At 51.6% G+C, this 16,546-nt stretch overlaps 1 protein-coding gene across 2 annotated transcripts; it reads right to left on the bottom strand.

Moving 5' to 3' along the window:
• Positions 1-3,725: 3,725 nt before the first annotated feature.
• On the bottom strand, positions 3,726-7,784 carry FEZF1 (FEZ family zinc finger 1). Of its 2 annotated transcripts, XM_080628347.1 has the most exons (5): positions 6,808-7,784; positions 6,436-6,657; positions 6,110-6,244; positions 5,638-5,770; positions 3,726-4,908 (listed from the first exon to the last, which is right to left on the bottom strand). In XM_080628347.1, the coding sequence occupies exons 1-5, from the start codon at positions 7,231-7,233 to the stop codon at positions 4,601-4,603; spliced, it is 1,224 nt and encodes a 407-aa protein (XP_080484473.1). In that variant the 5' UTR covers positions 7,234-7,784; the 3' UTR covers positions 3,726-4,600. The 2 variants fall into 2 exon arrangements, with proteins under 2 accessions (XP_080484473.1, XP_080484472.1); XM_080628346.1 differs by having other exon boundaries at positions 6,436-7,784.
• Between the last annotated feature and the right edge of the window lie 8,762 nt (positions 7,785-16,546).

Here is a 16,546-nt window from a genome sequence, read left to right as displayed (position 1 = left end):
AATGGTGGTGAAATATTAGCGATCTCACAGGCAGAAAGGGAGGAGGTTTTGTATTTATATTTCCACAGGCATGGTTATTGGATTTAATACTGTGCCTAATCAAACACGCAAGGATTGGTTACAACAGAGTGACTGAACAGTGGAGCCATCAAATAACTTCCATAAAGCTTCAATGGCAGACTGAAGATAGAGACTGCTCATGCTTCCTAATCCCACCAGAGGTTTTAAAACCGGAAGGTTTGTATTGTTCCAAGAGTTGCAGATTACTGAAGCAAAAGAACAACCTTCTGCAAAACCAAGGGACCAGTGGTGGGTCCCACAGCTGCTGCAGAGGCTTGCACTATCGTGGACAGCCCTGAAGTAGTCATCCAAAATAAACCAGCCTGCAGCCTTAGACCACCATGGTGCGGAGCTGGAGCTCCCACTGCCCTTAACAGGAATGAAACCTACCACTGCTTTTTACGGGACAGCTGCAAGTTACTACTGAATTGCCACTACTACAGCTGCCAGCAGGATACAACACTGTTTTCCTTCTGTAAGGATGGTACCTGTGCAAACCAGTAGCCAAATAGCCAGTGGGAAAGATTTGTATACCTACAGAGTTCCAATTATTTCATATTATCATGTCAAAACATGTGCAAATTGTGTCCTTATTTTCTTTACCAAGCACCAAAGGACAAAATGGCGACTGTCCCATTCTAAGTACAGCACACCAGGTGCAGACTAAAGGCATTCTAATTTCTAGCTTTTGGGCACTGCCCAATTAAACTGTTCTGATACTAAGCTGTGAGCAACATGCCTTTATTTGGGTTCTCCAGATGAATTTGTGACACTTGGTTTAGTCCCTCTATTTTCAAAAGAGAAAAAAAAAAAAAGAAAAGAAATAAAAAGGAAAATTAAAACTAAAATGCATCTGTGACTAAATATTGTCCTATTTCCATGTTGGGTACCTTGAGATATGCTGAATTTCTATTTAACTACCAGTGCAGTGGGTTTGGGTGGCTATTTAGCTATTGAAAAGCTGATCACAAATAAAGCAGTAGTAAAGTAGAGCCAGTATCATTTCAGCTTCAGGAAGAGCTTTGTGTCTAACTCTGTGAGAAAATCCTGCTGGTGGTGTATTTTATTTCTACAGCACTATAATGGCAGCTTTGGTAACCCTGGTGGCTCTTTCAGATACATGGCACTTCCAGTGTTGACACATGCTAACATAACTGTAGCATCTGACAAGCACAGAAGAAATTCAGTCCCATCTGAGAAACCCTGGGCACGGACCATGAGTAAAGGGCAACAGATCCTACTTTACAAGGGCCCTCTGCTGCAGAGTCCCATAGGCACCAGACTTGCCTGCCTTTTATCCAGTAAGTGAAGCTGTTGTGGTTGATGGGGGGTGGGCTACAGTATCATCAGAGTGCTAATATTCAACTCTGCAGCTCTGCTTTAGCAGATCCAGACACACCAATGCCCTTCTCCTCCAAGCATCCACCAAGAACTGATAGAATAAAGCCAACCAGTTGTCATAGAGGATACTGATAATATGGCAATAATGCTGACTGTCACGCAGGAACCAGAACATGTAACCTTTCCTTTAGGTACAGATGACTCTATTTCTCTTATCAAAATTATTCACAATTTCAAAAAAAAAATATTAAAAGTATTAATATTGTGTGTGGTAACGACAGCTGTTAACAGCTCTGAGTGTTGGACATATATGAAATTATAGCTTTTGTCTTTCAAGATGATTTCATCAGCTTTGAATTGCCTCTGACCATTAACTAGAAATTCACTTAACCTGAGATTAATCTTGCCAGACAGGAAATGAAAAGTAATGCAGCACAGGCCTTCTGAGACATGTATTAATCCCAGCCTTTGACACAAACATGGTTTTAAATAGCAAAATAACAAATGAGCTATCCTTATCTCCCTGTGAAGTCCCACATCTGTGGTGTTTGCCTCAAGAAATCTAGGAAGAAGAAACACTTATCCATGCCCATCACTGACTTTTTCTACTTCACCTTGGAATAAAACTAGAGTGCCTCATTTCCGCTCCAATTTAAAACATGGTCACTCCAGCATGTGAGTGCATTAGCAAAACAGCAATTTTGATCAGAAAAACGCAGAAGAACCCAGATTATGCAATGTCTGCAGATCTTTTACAGAAGGGAAAGCAAAATAATGATTACTGTCTGTAAGCCCATAAACGGTCCATGGTCAAGCAACGCTGGAAATTCTCTCTCCCTCTCTAACCATACAAAAGGAATAAATTAACCACTGCTGCCTGAGGAAGCCTGAGCCCTTCCAACTCTTAGTACAAAGTTTGGAGAAACAAGGTAGAGCAAAGAACTGTCAGGCACCTGGGTAACCAGAGCACAAAGTCACCTGTGGTGTCTTTAGGCCTCATGCAGATGTTTGATTTGAGACTGATGTTACCTACTCATCCCAAGGGGGACAGGTTAGACTCCTCTTTCATTTCATCATATATTTACATTTATATCCTTTTATCATGATATGAAATACTTCTTTGACTGTTGCAGTATACCTGCAGTGTTTTAATAGTTTTGGACTGTTTAAAAGAGATACTTAAAAATTTAAAACGTTTAAAACGAAGATACTTAGCACCTTGCCAAGACACAGTTGCAGAATCTTGTACTGACACTTGCTGAGCAGTAAGAAAAGTAAGTTGGATTTTTGCTTTGATTTGTGTCACTCGAGCAGAGACTCACAGAAATGGCACATCCACACTATTTCAGAGGGATCTTTGGGACATCTTACCTTTCCCTGCATGTTACAGAAGTTTACCTTTGGCAAGCAAGGAACAAAAGGAACTAGCAATGCACTGCAGTGACCTGTTTTGGGAGAAATTTATCCCTGTTGGAGCCTGAATGACCCTCTCCTGACGTGTGGAGCCAGATACTCAGTAGAAACCCAGCCTGTTCGCACTGCCCTGCACGATCCTCCCCGTCTCCAGCCCGTCTCCAGGTCTACCCGGGTCACTTCAGACGGTCACTCGCCTCCCGCATCCAGCTGCCTTCCCCCTTCCCTGTCGCCGCAAATCAGCATGGAAAAGCGGGGAGCGGCTCCCGAGGTCTCCGAAGCGGGAACCCACTCCGTGGGGGGGTCCTACGCTGCTGCACATGCAACGCGTGTCAGTGTGCTGCTCGAAAGCCCCTCCACCCAAATCACCCTCCGCGCTCCGGGCCGCTTTTCCAGGGAGCCGGGAGGGAAGCAGCGTGTCCCCCTTCCCTGGAGGGGCTGAGCCCTGCCGGGCTGTGCAGCCGACCTGTTGCTTTGCTTTGTACAAGCACAGCCGCCCGTTCAGAGGTCTACTGCAGTACTCCGAGACGTGTGAGAGAAAGAAGACTCATTTCCTCACTCAACCCCTTTCAAAGGTGCCCGATGAGACAAGAGTACCCGGCCACCGTCCAGACCCGCTAGTTGCGAGCATCCCTGGTGAGGGGCGGCCCGAGGCTGGAAAGGAAGAACCTCCTGCCCAGGGATAACCTGACTGTAACCATTTAGGCACCACCACGTCGCGCTCCGTCCCATACAGCCAAACCCCAGCGAGGGCTACAGGTGTTGTAAAACCTAGGCAAGAGTCGGGGTGCCCCGGGGACCAAATCACCCATTTGTGACGGGTCCCGCAGACGCGGCCGCCAAGTCCCCGGGAGCGGGGCGATCCCCCAGCGTTGGCCAGGAACCCTGCTCTCCCCCCACCCCGAAAGCACCCCCAGCCCGCAGTGGGGCTGCGGGAGGCGAGCGCGGAAAGCTGCTCTCCCCGGGGGCAGCACCCGCTGCTCCTGCCCAGGGCGGTTACCCCAGGAGCGCCGCACACCCGGCCGACTACTCCCGCTGCTCCTTCAGGCGACCACCGACGAGCTCGCTCGGCTAGGCAGTGTCTGCTGAATAGTCAATAACATAACAACCCGGCTTTGATCAATCCGAACTAATTACCCCTCTTAATTAAAGTCTTTAGCGGTTGTTGCAGTGCTTTGGCAGGGACGCGGCAGAAGTTTGCCGCTCGGCATCCCCCGCGCCGCGCTGCCGGGCCCAGCCGCAGCCTCTCACGGGCGAGTTATTTATTTCCACGAGGTCAACGAAATACATTTTTTTTCTCTCTTTCTTTTTTTTTTTTTTTTTCTTCACGTGCAAGAAGAGTCAAACCGAAATTCAAATTCGCACAGAGCGGACCAGTTCTGTCCATATAGATACGATATTCAGGAGGGAAGTGGGGAGAGGTGGAAAACAAGAAGGGGGAGGAATAACCAGCAGGCAGTAGAGGCAGGGCGGGATCAACACAATGGAGATATATATACATCGAAATAATTAAAGTGGTGCAGCGTTCCCGGCTCGGGTAATACAGACCCCAAATAAATACAGCAGAAATTGGCTTGGCGCGTTTTCTTTTCCTTTTTTCTTTTTTAAATCATCTCTCCACCTGAGATGCAACGACAAAAAAAAAAAAAATAGAGTCTTAAAAACAATAAAATTAGAAAAATAAAGAGGGGAAACAACCGGTCCCGTGGACGTTAGTGGCGATATAGAGCATAACACACAAAACCGCTTAACAGGTGCATGCAAAGGGCGGCGGGAGCTCCCACCCTCAAGGCTGGAGCGGTGGTGGGCCCGGCAGCAGCGGCCCGGCGGGGGCCGGCGGCTGGTCATGCCCCCCCACCTCGGCGGGGGCCCGGGTCAGTCCCAGGGCGCTGTCGTGCAGCTTGCGGACGTGTTTCTTGAGGTCAAAGTTCCTGCAGAAGCCTTTGCCGCAGGTGGGGCAGGTGAAGGGCTTCTTGTCGTTGTGGGTGTGCATGTGGAACGTCAGGTTGTACACCTGGTGGAAAGCCTTGTTGCAGATATTGCACTTGAATTGCTTCTCGCCGCTGTGAGTCAGCTTGTGGTTTTTGTAATTGCCTGGGAACGAGACAAAAGGGGCCAAGGGACCCGAGGATGAGAACTGAGTGCTGCAAAGAGGAGGGAAAAAAACCCAGCCATCCCGAAACCCCGACCCATCCCCAGAACTATGCTTTAACCGAAAACGACCGCTGACCTCTTCGCAAACACCCGCCTTCTCCCCATCCACCCGCGGCCGGTCCCTTGATAGAATCATAGAACAGTTTAAGTTGGAATGGACGTTAAAGCTCATCCAGTTCCACCCCCCTGCCACGGGCAGGGACACTTTTCACTACGACCAGGTTGCTCCAAGCTCCGTCCAATCTGGCCTTGAACACTGCCAGGGATGGGGCAGCCACAGCTTCTCTAGGGGAATTATCGAATAAACCAAAATCCCATCAACTGCAGAAATAAAACCCCTGGGTTCAGTCTTCCCAGCAGGGCGGGGGGAAGAGCGAATCACACCCCGCACTGGGAGAGAGAAAAAAGCGGCGAACTCGTTTGCCGACCTGCGCTTTGCCGTGCGCCGACAACGGGCGCTGCCGCTGGAAGGCGGAACAGGAGCCCGACCCCACGCCGGGTAGTGCAGAGGGAAATGTGCCGCGGACAGAGGTACTTAAAATTAACCTCAATCTCTAGTATCAGCCATTAAACCCCAAATAAACACTCCACCGTCCCCGCCGCGAATTGTCCAGACGCTCGGTCTCGCCTGGGAGGCATGGCAAGGGAGAGTGCTCTGGGGCCAGGTACCTTTCTGGTGAAATCCTTTGCCACAAAATTCACACACAAAAGGTTTGTAGCCAGCGTGTATTCGCGTGTGCGTGTTCAGGGTCGAGCTCCGGTTAAAGGCTTTGCCGCACTGATTGCACTTGTGTGGCTTTTCCTGAAGGGAAACAAACGCAGAAGTTACGGCTCGGTGATTGGTGTGCGGGTGTACGGGGTTTGCGGGTGTGCAGGCGTTCTGTGAGCTGATGGCTCCCGCTCCCGGTGAGGGGCACCCCGCGGTACCCCACAGCTGCTAGAACAAACGAAATCCGCGCGGCCCCAGCTCAGCCGCCCCTTTAACGTGACGCTGACCGGCGTGGCCCGGGCTCCCCGAAAAGGCTGAGCAGAAAGGCCTCGGGGCGGGAGAGATGGAGGGATGGAGAGATGGAGGGATGGAGAGATGGAGGGATGGAGAGATGGAGGGATGGAGGGACGGAGGGACGGAAAGGAAGCTCACCTGGGTGTGGATGATCTTGTGCCGGCAGAGCGTGCTTGCCTGTCTGAAGCCCTTCCCGCAAACTTTGCAAACAAAGGGTCTGGCTCCCGTGTGCACCGGCATATGGCGAGTTAAGTTATAATGTGCATTAAATACCTTGAGAGTGAAATCAGACACACACACACAAAAATAAAAATAACAATTGCGATTAGAAGGCGAGAGCGCCGGAGGGGAAGCCGTCGTTTAAAAATCAAGCAAGCGAGGGACCGAGGACCCGGCGATCAGACGGCCGGGGCAGGAGGCTGGGGAGAGGGGAAGGAAGGGAGGCGGGCTGCCGCTCTACTTGCCTTTCCACAAACTTCACACGTGAAAACTTTGGGCTTGCTGCTCGGGGAGCCGCGGCTGAACTCCGACGTCTTGTAGGCGATTTTTTCCGAGAGGATCTGGGCGCTCTCTTTCATGTAGTGCTGCAGCTGGGTCTGAGACAAGTCCTTGAAGGCCACCCCCGCCGGGTACTTGTCCACGGCCGGCAGCACCAGCTTGTTCCGCTCCGCCAGGTAAGCCTTGGGCTGCGGGTGCAAGGGGGAGCTGAGAAAATAAGAAGCCACCGGGTGGATGTTGACACTGGAGGACGGGTGACAAGGGCTGTCGCCTCGGTTGAAATAGCACAGGGCTCCCATGGCGTGGAAGGAGGAGTGATTGACCACTCGGGGTCTTACCAGTTTGTACTGCTGCAAGGGCAGGGCATCGCGGGGGAAATCTCCTTTCAAGCTCAGGGCACAGTTCAAGAGATCGCCGCAGCTAAAGGAGGGCGAGGAAGAGGAGTCTAAATGAGCCTTCCTGGGCTCCGCTCCGGCCACCGCAGCTTTGGGCAGGGGATCATACGCCACCGGGACAAAGGGGATCATGCAGGGGATGGAGGAGTTGAGGTGCAGCGGGTGCTTGGGGTCGCCTTTGGCCACGGAGCCGTGGAAGAGCTGCGGGACGGGGATGGAGCGGGGCTCTGGCGTCCGCGCCATGATGCGCTCAATGGAGAAGGCGAGGGGCTTGGGCGTGCTGATCATGTTGCTCCTGGCAGACAGGCTTTCTCTGGCTGGAGGAGTCGCTAGGATTTTGGTCGCCGTGTGGTGGCCACTATTGTCCATGGCTGGGTTGCATTTGTTCGCCCGGTTTGAGCCGCTTTGGTAGACGCCTCTTTTTTTTTTTTTTTCTTTCTTTCTTTTTTTTTTCTTTCTTTTTTTTTTTTTTTTTTTTTTTTTCCCTATCCTCTCCCCTCTCTCTCTCTGTTTCACTCTCTCTGCCCCTTCTCTTGTCACTGATCTGAAAGGAGGGAGAGCAGCATCGCCACTGCCACCAGCACCATCACCTCCTCCGCCGGCGGAACCAGCCCTCTGAGCCCGGCGGCCTCAAGCCAGCGCATCGCCGGTTACTTTGGCGCGCCAGTGACTCGGGACAATCGCTACTTATTTCTATCAATAGAAAGTGTTGTGTCAATAACGCAGCCAAGATCTCGCCAATCGTTAACTTCCAAGAGGAGAAGGTAAACTAGATAATTGCTCAATTCGCTTCCAACAGTCAACAGGAAAAGTTTCCCCCCTCCCCCCCCCCCAAAGCGGCTACTTTTCATTGGCGCCCGCGCCTCCCCCGCCCAGGGAAGGAGGCGTCTCCCTCCTTCTCGCCTTTCTCCCCTCGGCCTCCCTCCCCTTCTTTTTTATTATTATTATTTGCAATCTGCTTAACCAGGCTTTAGAGGCCAAGCAAATCCGAGATCAATTTTCTTGTTTGGCTTTAAGTGACATCATCTAAAATCATTGTCCAAGTGCTAAACAGGGATGTGAAACCCAATTCAAGGGCAAGCGTCAGGATATTTGTCAAACGAGGTGCTGCAGAAGAAGCGGCTGGAGGGGAAGCTGTTTGTTTCCTCGCCACTTCCCAGCCCGAGCTGTCTTTGTGCGTGGGTCTCTGTGTGTGTGTGTCTGAGGGACGGAGGGAGGGAGATGGCTGCTCTGCTCCTGGGACTGCTGCTGGTCTGCTCACTGCTTTACAGAACAAGGTCAGGCGACGGTGAGCTTTTGGAAAACACAGTAAACAAATGAGCGGGGAACTTGCGACAAGCAGACTGTGGGAGCAGCGCACGGGGATGCAGGAACCACCAGGGCCAAAGTCCAAAGAGCGCTTGTGAGCAAAAGGATGAATCAAAACCTGGGGCTGGGGAAGAAACGGAGGAGGTAGGAAGAGGGAGTGTCTTTTAAATCTGAAGCACAACTTACGTGTATATACATATATATACACACACACCTACACATATGTATATCACTTACATATACACTATAGCTTCTCTATTGTTAAATAATACGTGCAGAACACAAACGCCGAGAACTAAGGGTCGATATTTATAATACCGTGTGATACACGCAGAAGTATATAGCACATACACTGCTGATGGGTATATGTGCACCTGAACAGATGCGCTCTCAATGTATTTCAGCGAAGCTGGGCGGCCCTGTTAGGGTGGTAGCTCCAGCGTCCAGGGTGTTGGGACTTTCAGCGAAACAAGGTGGGGGAGCGGAGGGCGAGCGGGGAGGCGGGGAGAGGAGAGGGACAGAGGTGGATGAGAGGCTTTCTGTGTCCTCTGTCGCACCACCCGACAGTTCGGGTCAGAACAAATTCCTGTTTCTCCCTCCGGCCTGGGGTTCACTTAGCTGGTGACTGAAAGACCGCTATCGAACGCCCCGGAAGAAGCCAAGGGTCCTGTGTGTGCACTGGGAGCGGGCGGCCAGCGGAGCACAGAAGGGCAGAGCCCGGCCCGTTCTCCCGGCAGAGGGGCACACGGAGCGGCCTACACTCCCGCGGCCCCACTGCCCTTCTACGGGCCGGGGGAGAGAAGGAGGAGGTCTAGGGTTTGCTAGTGGAGAGAAGCCTCTAGCGAGGTTGGGAGGCCCGGCCCCCGCCGCACGGGTACCAGCTGGGGAGCCTGCAAAAGGCTGTGTCTCCCTCCACCCCCCACCCCCCCCGGCCCAGGACAACCCACTTGCAAGAAAGCGAGAGCAGGGAGAAAGGGCTGAGGCCCCGGGGAGGGATGGAGGGAAACATTCTTGCCCTCGGCGCTGTGGCCGGGCCGAATCCTCCCTGGGACACCGCGGCCCCCTTTGAGGAGGACAAGGCAGAGGCTGTTCCACGACGGTACCTTCGCAGCCGGCAGCTGCCGTGCGAGCATCGGGGAGCTGCAGGCGACTGAGGAAGAGGCACCTCGCGATCCCCAGGACAGGCGTCCGATGACCGGCTGCGGCTCCGGCATTCCTCACTACGGAGGATGCTCCCCGTCCCGTCGGTGCCCTGGGGGGACACGGGAGCTGGGACGGACACAGCCGTGCGGATAAGCGCGGAACATCAGAACCGAGCCGCGCCGGGCGGGGACCCCGATCGCGGTGCTCTGCTCCAGCCCTGCTCCCTGCAATCCCTCGGCCGGGGTGGGGGACTCCAGCCCGGGTGCAGCCGCCCCCGGCGGATGGGTCGCGGCGTTAAGACCGTAATTGCTGCCTCGGATCGGATGGCCGCTGCCACCCCGTCTCTTCTTACCTGCTGCTTCCCACACCAGCCCCGCCAGCTCCGCCTCTGCCGGTGTCACCGGCCCGGGACAAGGGGGGCTACAGGGAATCGGGGGAGGCCGGAGCGGTGTCCACCCAGCGCCGTGGGGAGCGGTTACCCGCTCCTGCGGGGTGTCGGTGTCTCTCGCTTATTTTGTGCCTGCCAGAGGAGAGTTTCCTCCTTCAGAGCGATTTACATTTAATTCAATCTAATCAAATTTCCTCTTGATTGGTGCTGAAGAAGGGAATTATTGTTGAGTGGGTTTTAGAGGCTTCAAATCCCATATACTTAATATGTTAACAGCTTGCTCTTAACTGGTCTTTTTGGGATTGACTTTTTGACATGTGTTTGAAAGTAAAATATGTAGTGCCATTTAAGCAGGGTAAATATCCCAAAGCAGCAATTACAGCCCTGCCATTACAATTATACCGGCCTCCTCAATACTGAGAGACACTCTTGGAGAAGCGGGAGCTTTATTATTCGTTACTTTTTTTACAGATATGCCTCCCTTGCTTTCCATACAGCACACAGGAACTTGTGTTCCTGCCTAATTATTAAATAACGATCTAAACCCGTTTATTTTTAATTTTTATTTTTGTGGTAGGTCATTCTGCTTCGTCTCAGAGATGAAGCCTTGCAGGTACCGGAGATTTTCACAATATAGATAGACTTACTGAAACCAGTGTCGATAGATTCTTTTTAGTCCTGGCCCGAACTTTGTCTTCCGCTCGGACCGCGCCTCTTTAGCGACGTTAGAGATGTGCCGAGCTCTATACACCCTGTAGTCGTGCTGGTGCAGGGAGGTTCGTCCCCGAGACAGAAATTTACAGGCTCTGAGGGTGGTGAAAAGCAATCTCCTGTCCGGTTTCTTTCTGCAGCCTTGGCCGGGCTCCCCGGAGCCAGACAGAACCCCGGTAGGGGAAGGAGCGGGCCTTCGGCCTCACAAAGTTACATCCCATCGGAGGAATTAAGGGCAAAAGTTTTGCCTAGAGTTCATCTCGTGTTCTGCCCGGGAAAGGTGCTGTTCTCTTTTTCCCTGTAATCGGCTTTGTGTTTCATTCGCTCCTAAGCTATGTTCTTGATATTGCTCACTTGCATTATTATCATAACGTATCTCTACATGTACTCAAAATCCGAGTCACCGGCGAATTCATCTCGTCGTCAGGATTACTTCAATCCGATCCCAGAGGCGATTAGAGGGAGGTAAAATACCGCCTAAAGCCTAATCTTTAATTTCTTCCTCCTTAATAAAACGAGTAATTCCATTGCGTTTTTTAAGTAAAAAATGAATTGAAAAGGATAATAACTCCGCTAACCTTCTGCTGCGTGTATTACTCTTCCCTTGGAAACGTTTCACTGAGCGGCTGCTCCCCGCGGGAGCTCCCTCCGAGCTGGCTCCGCGGCCGGGGAGGAGACACTTCGGTCGGGCGAGCTCCGGGCCCTCTGTCCGGGCGGGCTTCGTATGGAGCCACGGGGGAGGGTACGGAAACACTTCTGCCCGCCGCACCGGCCGACCCTACGGTGCCCGGTCAGACCCTCATTACTGTCATTATTATTGCATTAATCGAGATTCGCTGCAAAAGCTGGGCTTAGCTCTCACCAAGCACCAGTCTTTGCCGTGCCCTCCCGCGTCACCGTCTTCGTGAAGAGGCGATTTACCCGGACATGGGACAAGAGCTCCTCCGCCCCTCCGCCGCCCTGCACGAAGAGCAGCCCGGCCCCGCCGCCGCCTCATCCTCTACCCCGGCTTCATGAGGCTCGGAATATGCCCTGGGCTCATGATTCGTTCCCACTCAGGGTTTGCAGTTCACTGTGTTTTGAAGGGAAGCCAAAATATAAACGGGGGAAAGAATTAAAGCGGGGATAAGCGGACCTGGGATTACAGGGATGGTGAACCAGCTCCGGTCTCCCTTTATCAGCCTGCGATGGGATGGGAAGAACTGCCGCCGTCCTTTTCGGTGGGAATCTGCTGGTGTCTGCTCGGGCGCGGCCGGCCCCGGGGAGGAGGCAGCAGAGCCCTAAGCACTGGGCAGCAGACCCGGGCTCTACGGCTCCAGCAGCGCGGGCAGAAGGGCTCGGGCTTTGCCGGGTTAAGTTGCATCATTGATATTTTATCCACAGAAAAAAACCCACATGTGTGCGTATATATATATATATATATATGTATATGTATATGTATATGTATATACCTTCTGAGATTATGCATAGTCTGCCCACACACTGAGTGCATGCCAGCATCCCTCTACGTCAGTTCCACCGCAAGGAAAAGAAGAAAGAATTGATTTTTTTAACCGAATTCATCACAAAAGCAAAACCAGTTGACAATGACCCGCCAAACACAAGTGTTCCCAGAGCTAAAACAAAGTTTGACACTACAGTACATCTCGTACAGATCCCTCTAAACCGAAACCCAAACGGGTGCAAATTAAGCCTTTTCAAGTATAAAGCCTTTAATCACGTGTAATCGAAATTACAAGTGACCCTCTGAAGCAGCGCTCCCGGCCCTCCCGTAATTCGGGCGGGCGGGCGGTGCAAGTGTGCCAGCTAGGGCCGGGAGCTTCAGCAATCACGTCTAATCTAATCAGTCCGCCCGCGAGGGGACCCAGCGGTGTCATCAGCTCCAAAGAGCCCTTGGTGGAAGTGGCTGGGAGAGGCCAGCGGCAGCTGGAGCCATGAATGACACTTTCCCATTTGTTCCTTTCCCAGTTCAACAAATGTTTATCCCCGTTGCTGCTCAATGAACGCCTTCCGCTCTTTGGCTCGGGGAAGCTACTCTTTTTTTTTTTTTTTAAAGATTCCTGAATAGGATCAGGAGCAATTAACTTATTTTTGTTTTATCTTTTCTCCCAGTGTATTGGGAGCTAACCTGGAGCAATGCAAAGAGCTGCTCGACTGCCTGAGCGCCTGTGCGCCGCTGGCTCCCAGTGAAGGCGGGAAAGGGTGTTCACCGTCCAGCGGCTGCAGCACGGAGCTGGCAAACCCGGCTCGCCGGGATCGGGGCCCGTTTCGGTTTTGCAGCTGCCAGGAGGGAGGGGAAGTCAAGTGGGGAACATGAAAATAAGGACGAAAGCAGGAGCCATGACCCGACGTTGCCGCTGCTGGACGGCACCAGGAGGGGCCTCCCCTCCGGCATCTCCTCTGCTCCCCGGCAGGGATGGGGCAACTGAGCAGCCCTCGGGGTGGGGGGACGACACGAGAGTAATCGTCCTAAGGTCAAACCCTTAAACTTGCTATTATTATTTTCCCCTTTATTCCTTATTAGAACAAAACACACCGGGGCTGGTGGGAGCCCGGTGGGCCAGGGGGCTGCGCTGGCTCTCCCAGGCTGACACAGGTGCCTTTTTGGGTTCCACAGGGGTCTCAGGTTCCGTCCCCTTGGTGCAACAGGAGCTCAGCTCCTGCTCTGCAGCGGGACCCTCCTGTTGCTGCCTTGCGGCTCCCGCCGTCTACGATGTGCTAGTCTGCTGTTACTCAGAATTTTGATTAAAAACCCCTTTTGAGCATGCGTAAGGGGTGCTCTCCATGCAGAAAGGCCCAACAGCCACAACCTATTCCACAGCACGTCCGGCAGCCCACATTGCCGTGTCCTCCTGTGTGGGACACCACTTGCTGTCGTGCATAGGAGCCCCGACAGTCCTCGGTACCCATAGCTTGGTGTGTTCCAGGAAGAGTTCTGCTCCCCCCACCTCCCGCTTGGAAACATCCAGGACCTGACTGGAGGAAGGACCCAGGAAGCATCGAGTGTGTGCCGTGTCCCCAGGGCCGAGGAGGCAGGCTGCTCCTTGGGGAGCCTTTGGCGAGCACCCATCTTTGGTTTGTTTTTTATCATTTCCTTATTCATCCTGATCTTACTGACAGATATATAACTTAAATATATATATTTAAATCATGTCAGGGTATAGAAGGGGTGACTGCTCCCTATGGGATGGAGGGGCAGAGGGGGATCCCAGGGCTGACAGGCCAAGGCAGGGCCCCATCAGTCAGGGCTGGTCCCCCCATAGCCATCCAGGGAGCAGGGCAGGCTGGGTCAGGAGAGGTGGTGGCAACCAGGAGTGCAGATCACTGATACATTTGTGAAGATCAGGAAGGTCTGAAGTCAGTCTGTGGGTCAGGGTCTGGATCAAGAGCACCCATAAGCAAGCACAGGCCAGGCTGTAGCTGAGTAAGAAACCAGCACTCCTGCTCTATCACTGAAGCAGAGACTGGCAGCCCCGGGCTGACCTGAGGTGGAGTCCCCAGGCAGAGGCTGTGGGTTGAGGTCCCAGGTGAGGTCCATCAGGATCATTATGGCGTGTGAGTCCTCTTGAGGCGCTGACAGGTGAAATTACTATCCCTGTTCTGTTATTGTCCAAACAGACAAGGAGAGGTGTTTGTCTTAGCAGGGAACCCTGGTGTGGGAACAAATTGGGACAGAGGACAAGCCCACAGGAAAGGTGAGTTTAAATCACTGTGATTCCTGCAGGGCGTTGGACTAGTGGGATGGGCAAGTGGATTACTGCCAGGTCGCTCTGTGCTGAAGGACAGCTGGACCCATCACCTCCTGGGATGCGCTGGCAACAGCCACTTCTGTCCCAGGGTTTCTAGTTCCCAGTCCAGGTTTCCACACTATCAGTGACTTGATATGGAGAGTGTCCACTTTTGGTATCACTTGTACCCTCATGTAATCTCAGAACCTTAAAAATCAACTAATGCCACCTTCTCAGGGCACTCTGCATGGTCCTGGCATGCCCCTGCCCCAGGGGGCCTCACAGACATGGTAGGGCCACCATGGTGACACCTGCCCTTGCCTGTGTGCAACCGGCTCAGGAATATAGAAGTGGTAGGGACAAGGCAATCAGGGGGATCTTTGCAGAGCCAAAGCTCCCTCTGGACCTGATCAGCACTGATCTCTCTGTTTCCTTGGGCCTGGGAGCTGGGTGTTACGCTGGACAGCCTGGCTCCCTCTACCCTGCTCACTGCCCCAGCCAGACTCTGGCTGAGGCTGCAGCTCCTGGCCCTTCAAATGCCATCCACTTGCATGCGCTGGCATGACTAAGACAAGAGATTGGACAGGAATACACAGTTCTTTCTCCTGTCAAAACTTACACAAGAAAACCCACTTGGGATCCTGGGAATGGTGGAAAATTCTGCTGAGGTTCTGGGTCCCCCGCTCCACCCAGCAGAGCTGGTAACAGGAATGCACAGTGATGGAGGGGAGCGTGCTGTGCACGCCCTGCCTGCCCCTCCTCTGCCCTGCCCCACAGCAGCCCTGCTGCTCCCCACATTGCTCACTGCACTGCAGCCACATGCATCCTGGGGCAGGGCATGCCTGCACCCCTGCCCTCCCAGCCTCCCCAGGCACCTCTGGGCAAGCACAAAAAGCTGAGAAGAATGGTCTTCCTCATCAGCTCTCCTTTCTTCCTTTTCACTGAAGTCACCTCAAGTCTCATAAAGAAGCCGGTCTGCCACAGGAAAAAAATGCCATTTTGCATTTCTCCCCATGGAGCTGGGAAGAGGCGAAACTTGCCCTTCCCTGCTTGGCTGAACTTCCAAATGTGCCAAAACGCAACTTAGACAACTTCCTCTCATTCTCGGCTCCCGCATCCTTGTGGCAGGCCACTGAAGTCCTATGGTGTGTTCTTGTGGGGAAACTTCATGAATCCTCAGCCGTTCATCAGCAAAGCCCTTCAAGTAGAACCCTGTGGCTCAACAAGGACTTAAGCAACTTTCCTTATGTCTTTGGGTATCATGTGTGTTCTTTTTGTCTACACAAACCCAGGAATTAGTCACGTTCCTGCAAAAAAAACCCAACAACTTTCCTTCCTCCCCCCAAAAAACCCCATTCTCCCTCCCAGCATTCTTCATAAGTTGTGTGAATTTTGACTGATGAAAATGAATTCTCTCCAGCTCATACTGAGGGCATAGAAAAATGGACAGCAGTCACTGTCTGTTCATCTGCCAGTGAGGGGGTTTTGACTGCTTTTTCTCTTTATCAAGGCATCGTGTCCTTGGATATTTGCTATAGATCTGCTCTATAAAATAAATATATTCACTATAAATCACTACATAAACTAAATACAATAATCTTAAAATTCTCATGAGGAATCATACAGCAGTTCAAATGGTTTGAAATATTGAAAACATCTTTTAATTGCAGAATTCTATACAAACGGGTGGATACAGGAGTGATCACAACAAAATGTGTTCTTATTGCCTGAAATTTTTCACAGAAATAGAAACATTGATGGCAAGCTTACTGACATCCAACATGATGAGATATCTTTAAACTTGCAAATGAACAAACACAAAACCACTCCTAAGTAGTTTGTATGTGTTTGACTGTCCTTGAAGTCCTATTACATATATACCAACCTCAAAATACAAAGAACCAGGATTAAAATTTTTAATGCACATCACATAATAATGTAAAATTAAGCACAAAAAAAGGTAAACAAAATGTAATCCTGAAAATACACTAATTTTTTTTACTTAGGTCACTGACTTATTCCAAGAATGATTTCCTGTATAGCTGTATTTTAAGTGAGGCACACATTCTGTTTTCTGCACAGGACATCAATATCTGATGGAGATACATGAACAAATGGTAACAAACAAAAGGGAAAGAATCATAATCACAAGTGGAACTCAAACTCCATGCCAGTGTTCTTGCAGACCTAAGCAAAGCTATACATTAAAATATGCTACAACCATTGTTCTCAAAAAGTCCTTGGCACTTTTCCTCTGATAATCTTACTTTTATTTTTTAAAAATGGAGCAGATTACATTGCTGTACCTCTATCATAAGGCAAAGCTATAAATGCAACTACAAGGACAAGTTACCAAAAATACCCCAAGCCAAAGATAACCCCCACCCTCAGGCCATCACCCCAA

Source organism: Psittacula echo, assembly GCF_963264785.1.
Source record: "Psittacula echo genome assembly, chromosome: 1".
In the NCBI taxonomy this organism is placed as follows: Eukaryota; Metazoa; Chordata; class Aves; order Psittaciformes; family Psittacidae; genus Psittacula; species Psittacula echo.
This window is presented reverse-complemented; position numbering and strand designations above follow the sequence as displayed.

What these genes read in the sequence shown, in the direction of transcription:
- FEZF1 (XM_080628346.1), bottom strand. Translation starts at nt 7,233, where the DNA reads ATGGACAATAGTGGCCACCACACGGCGACCAAAATCCTAGCGACTCCT. An exon ending in ACAAGATCATCCACACCCAG is followed by an intron (nt 5,771 to 6,109) that starts GTGAGCTTCCTT and finishes GTTTCCCTTCAG; the next exon opens with GAAAAGCCACACAAGTGCAA. An exon ending in CAAAGGATTTCACCAGAAAG is followed by an intron (nt 4,909 to 5,637) that starts GTACCTGGCCCC and finishes TCTCGTTCCCAG; the next exon opens with GCAATTACAAAAACCACAAG.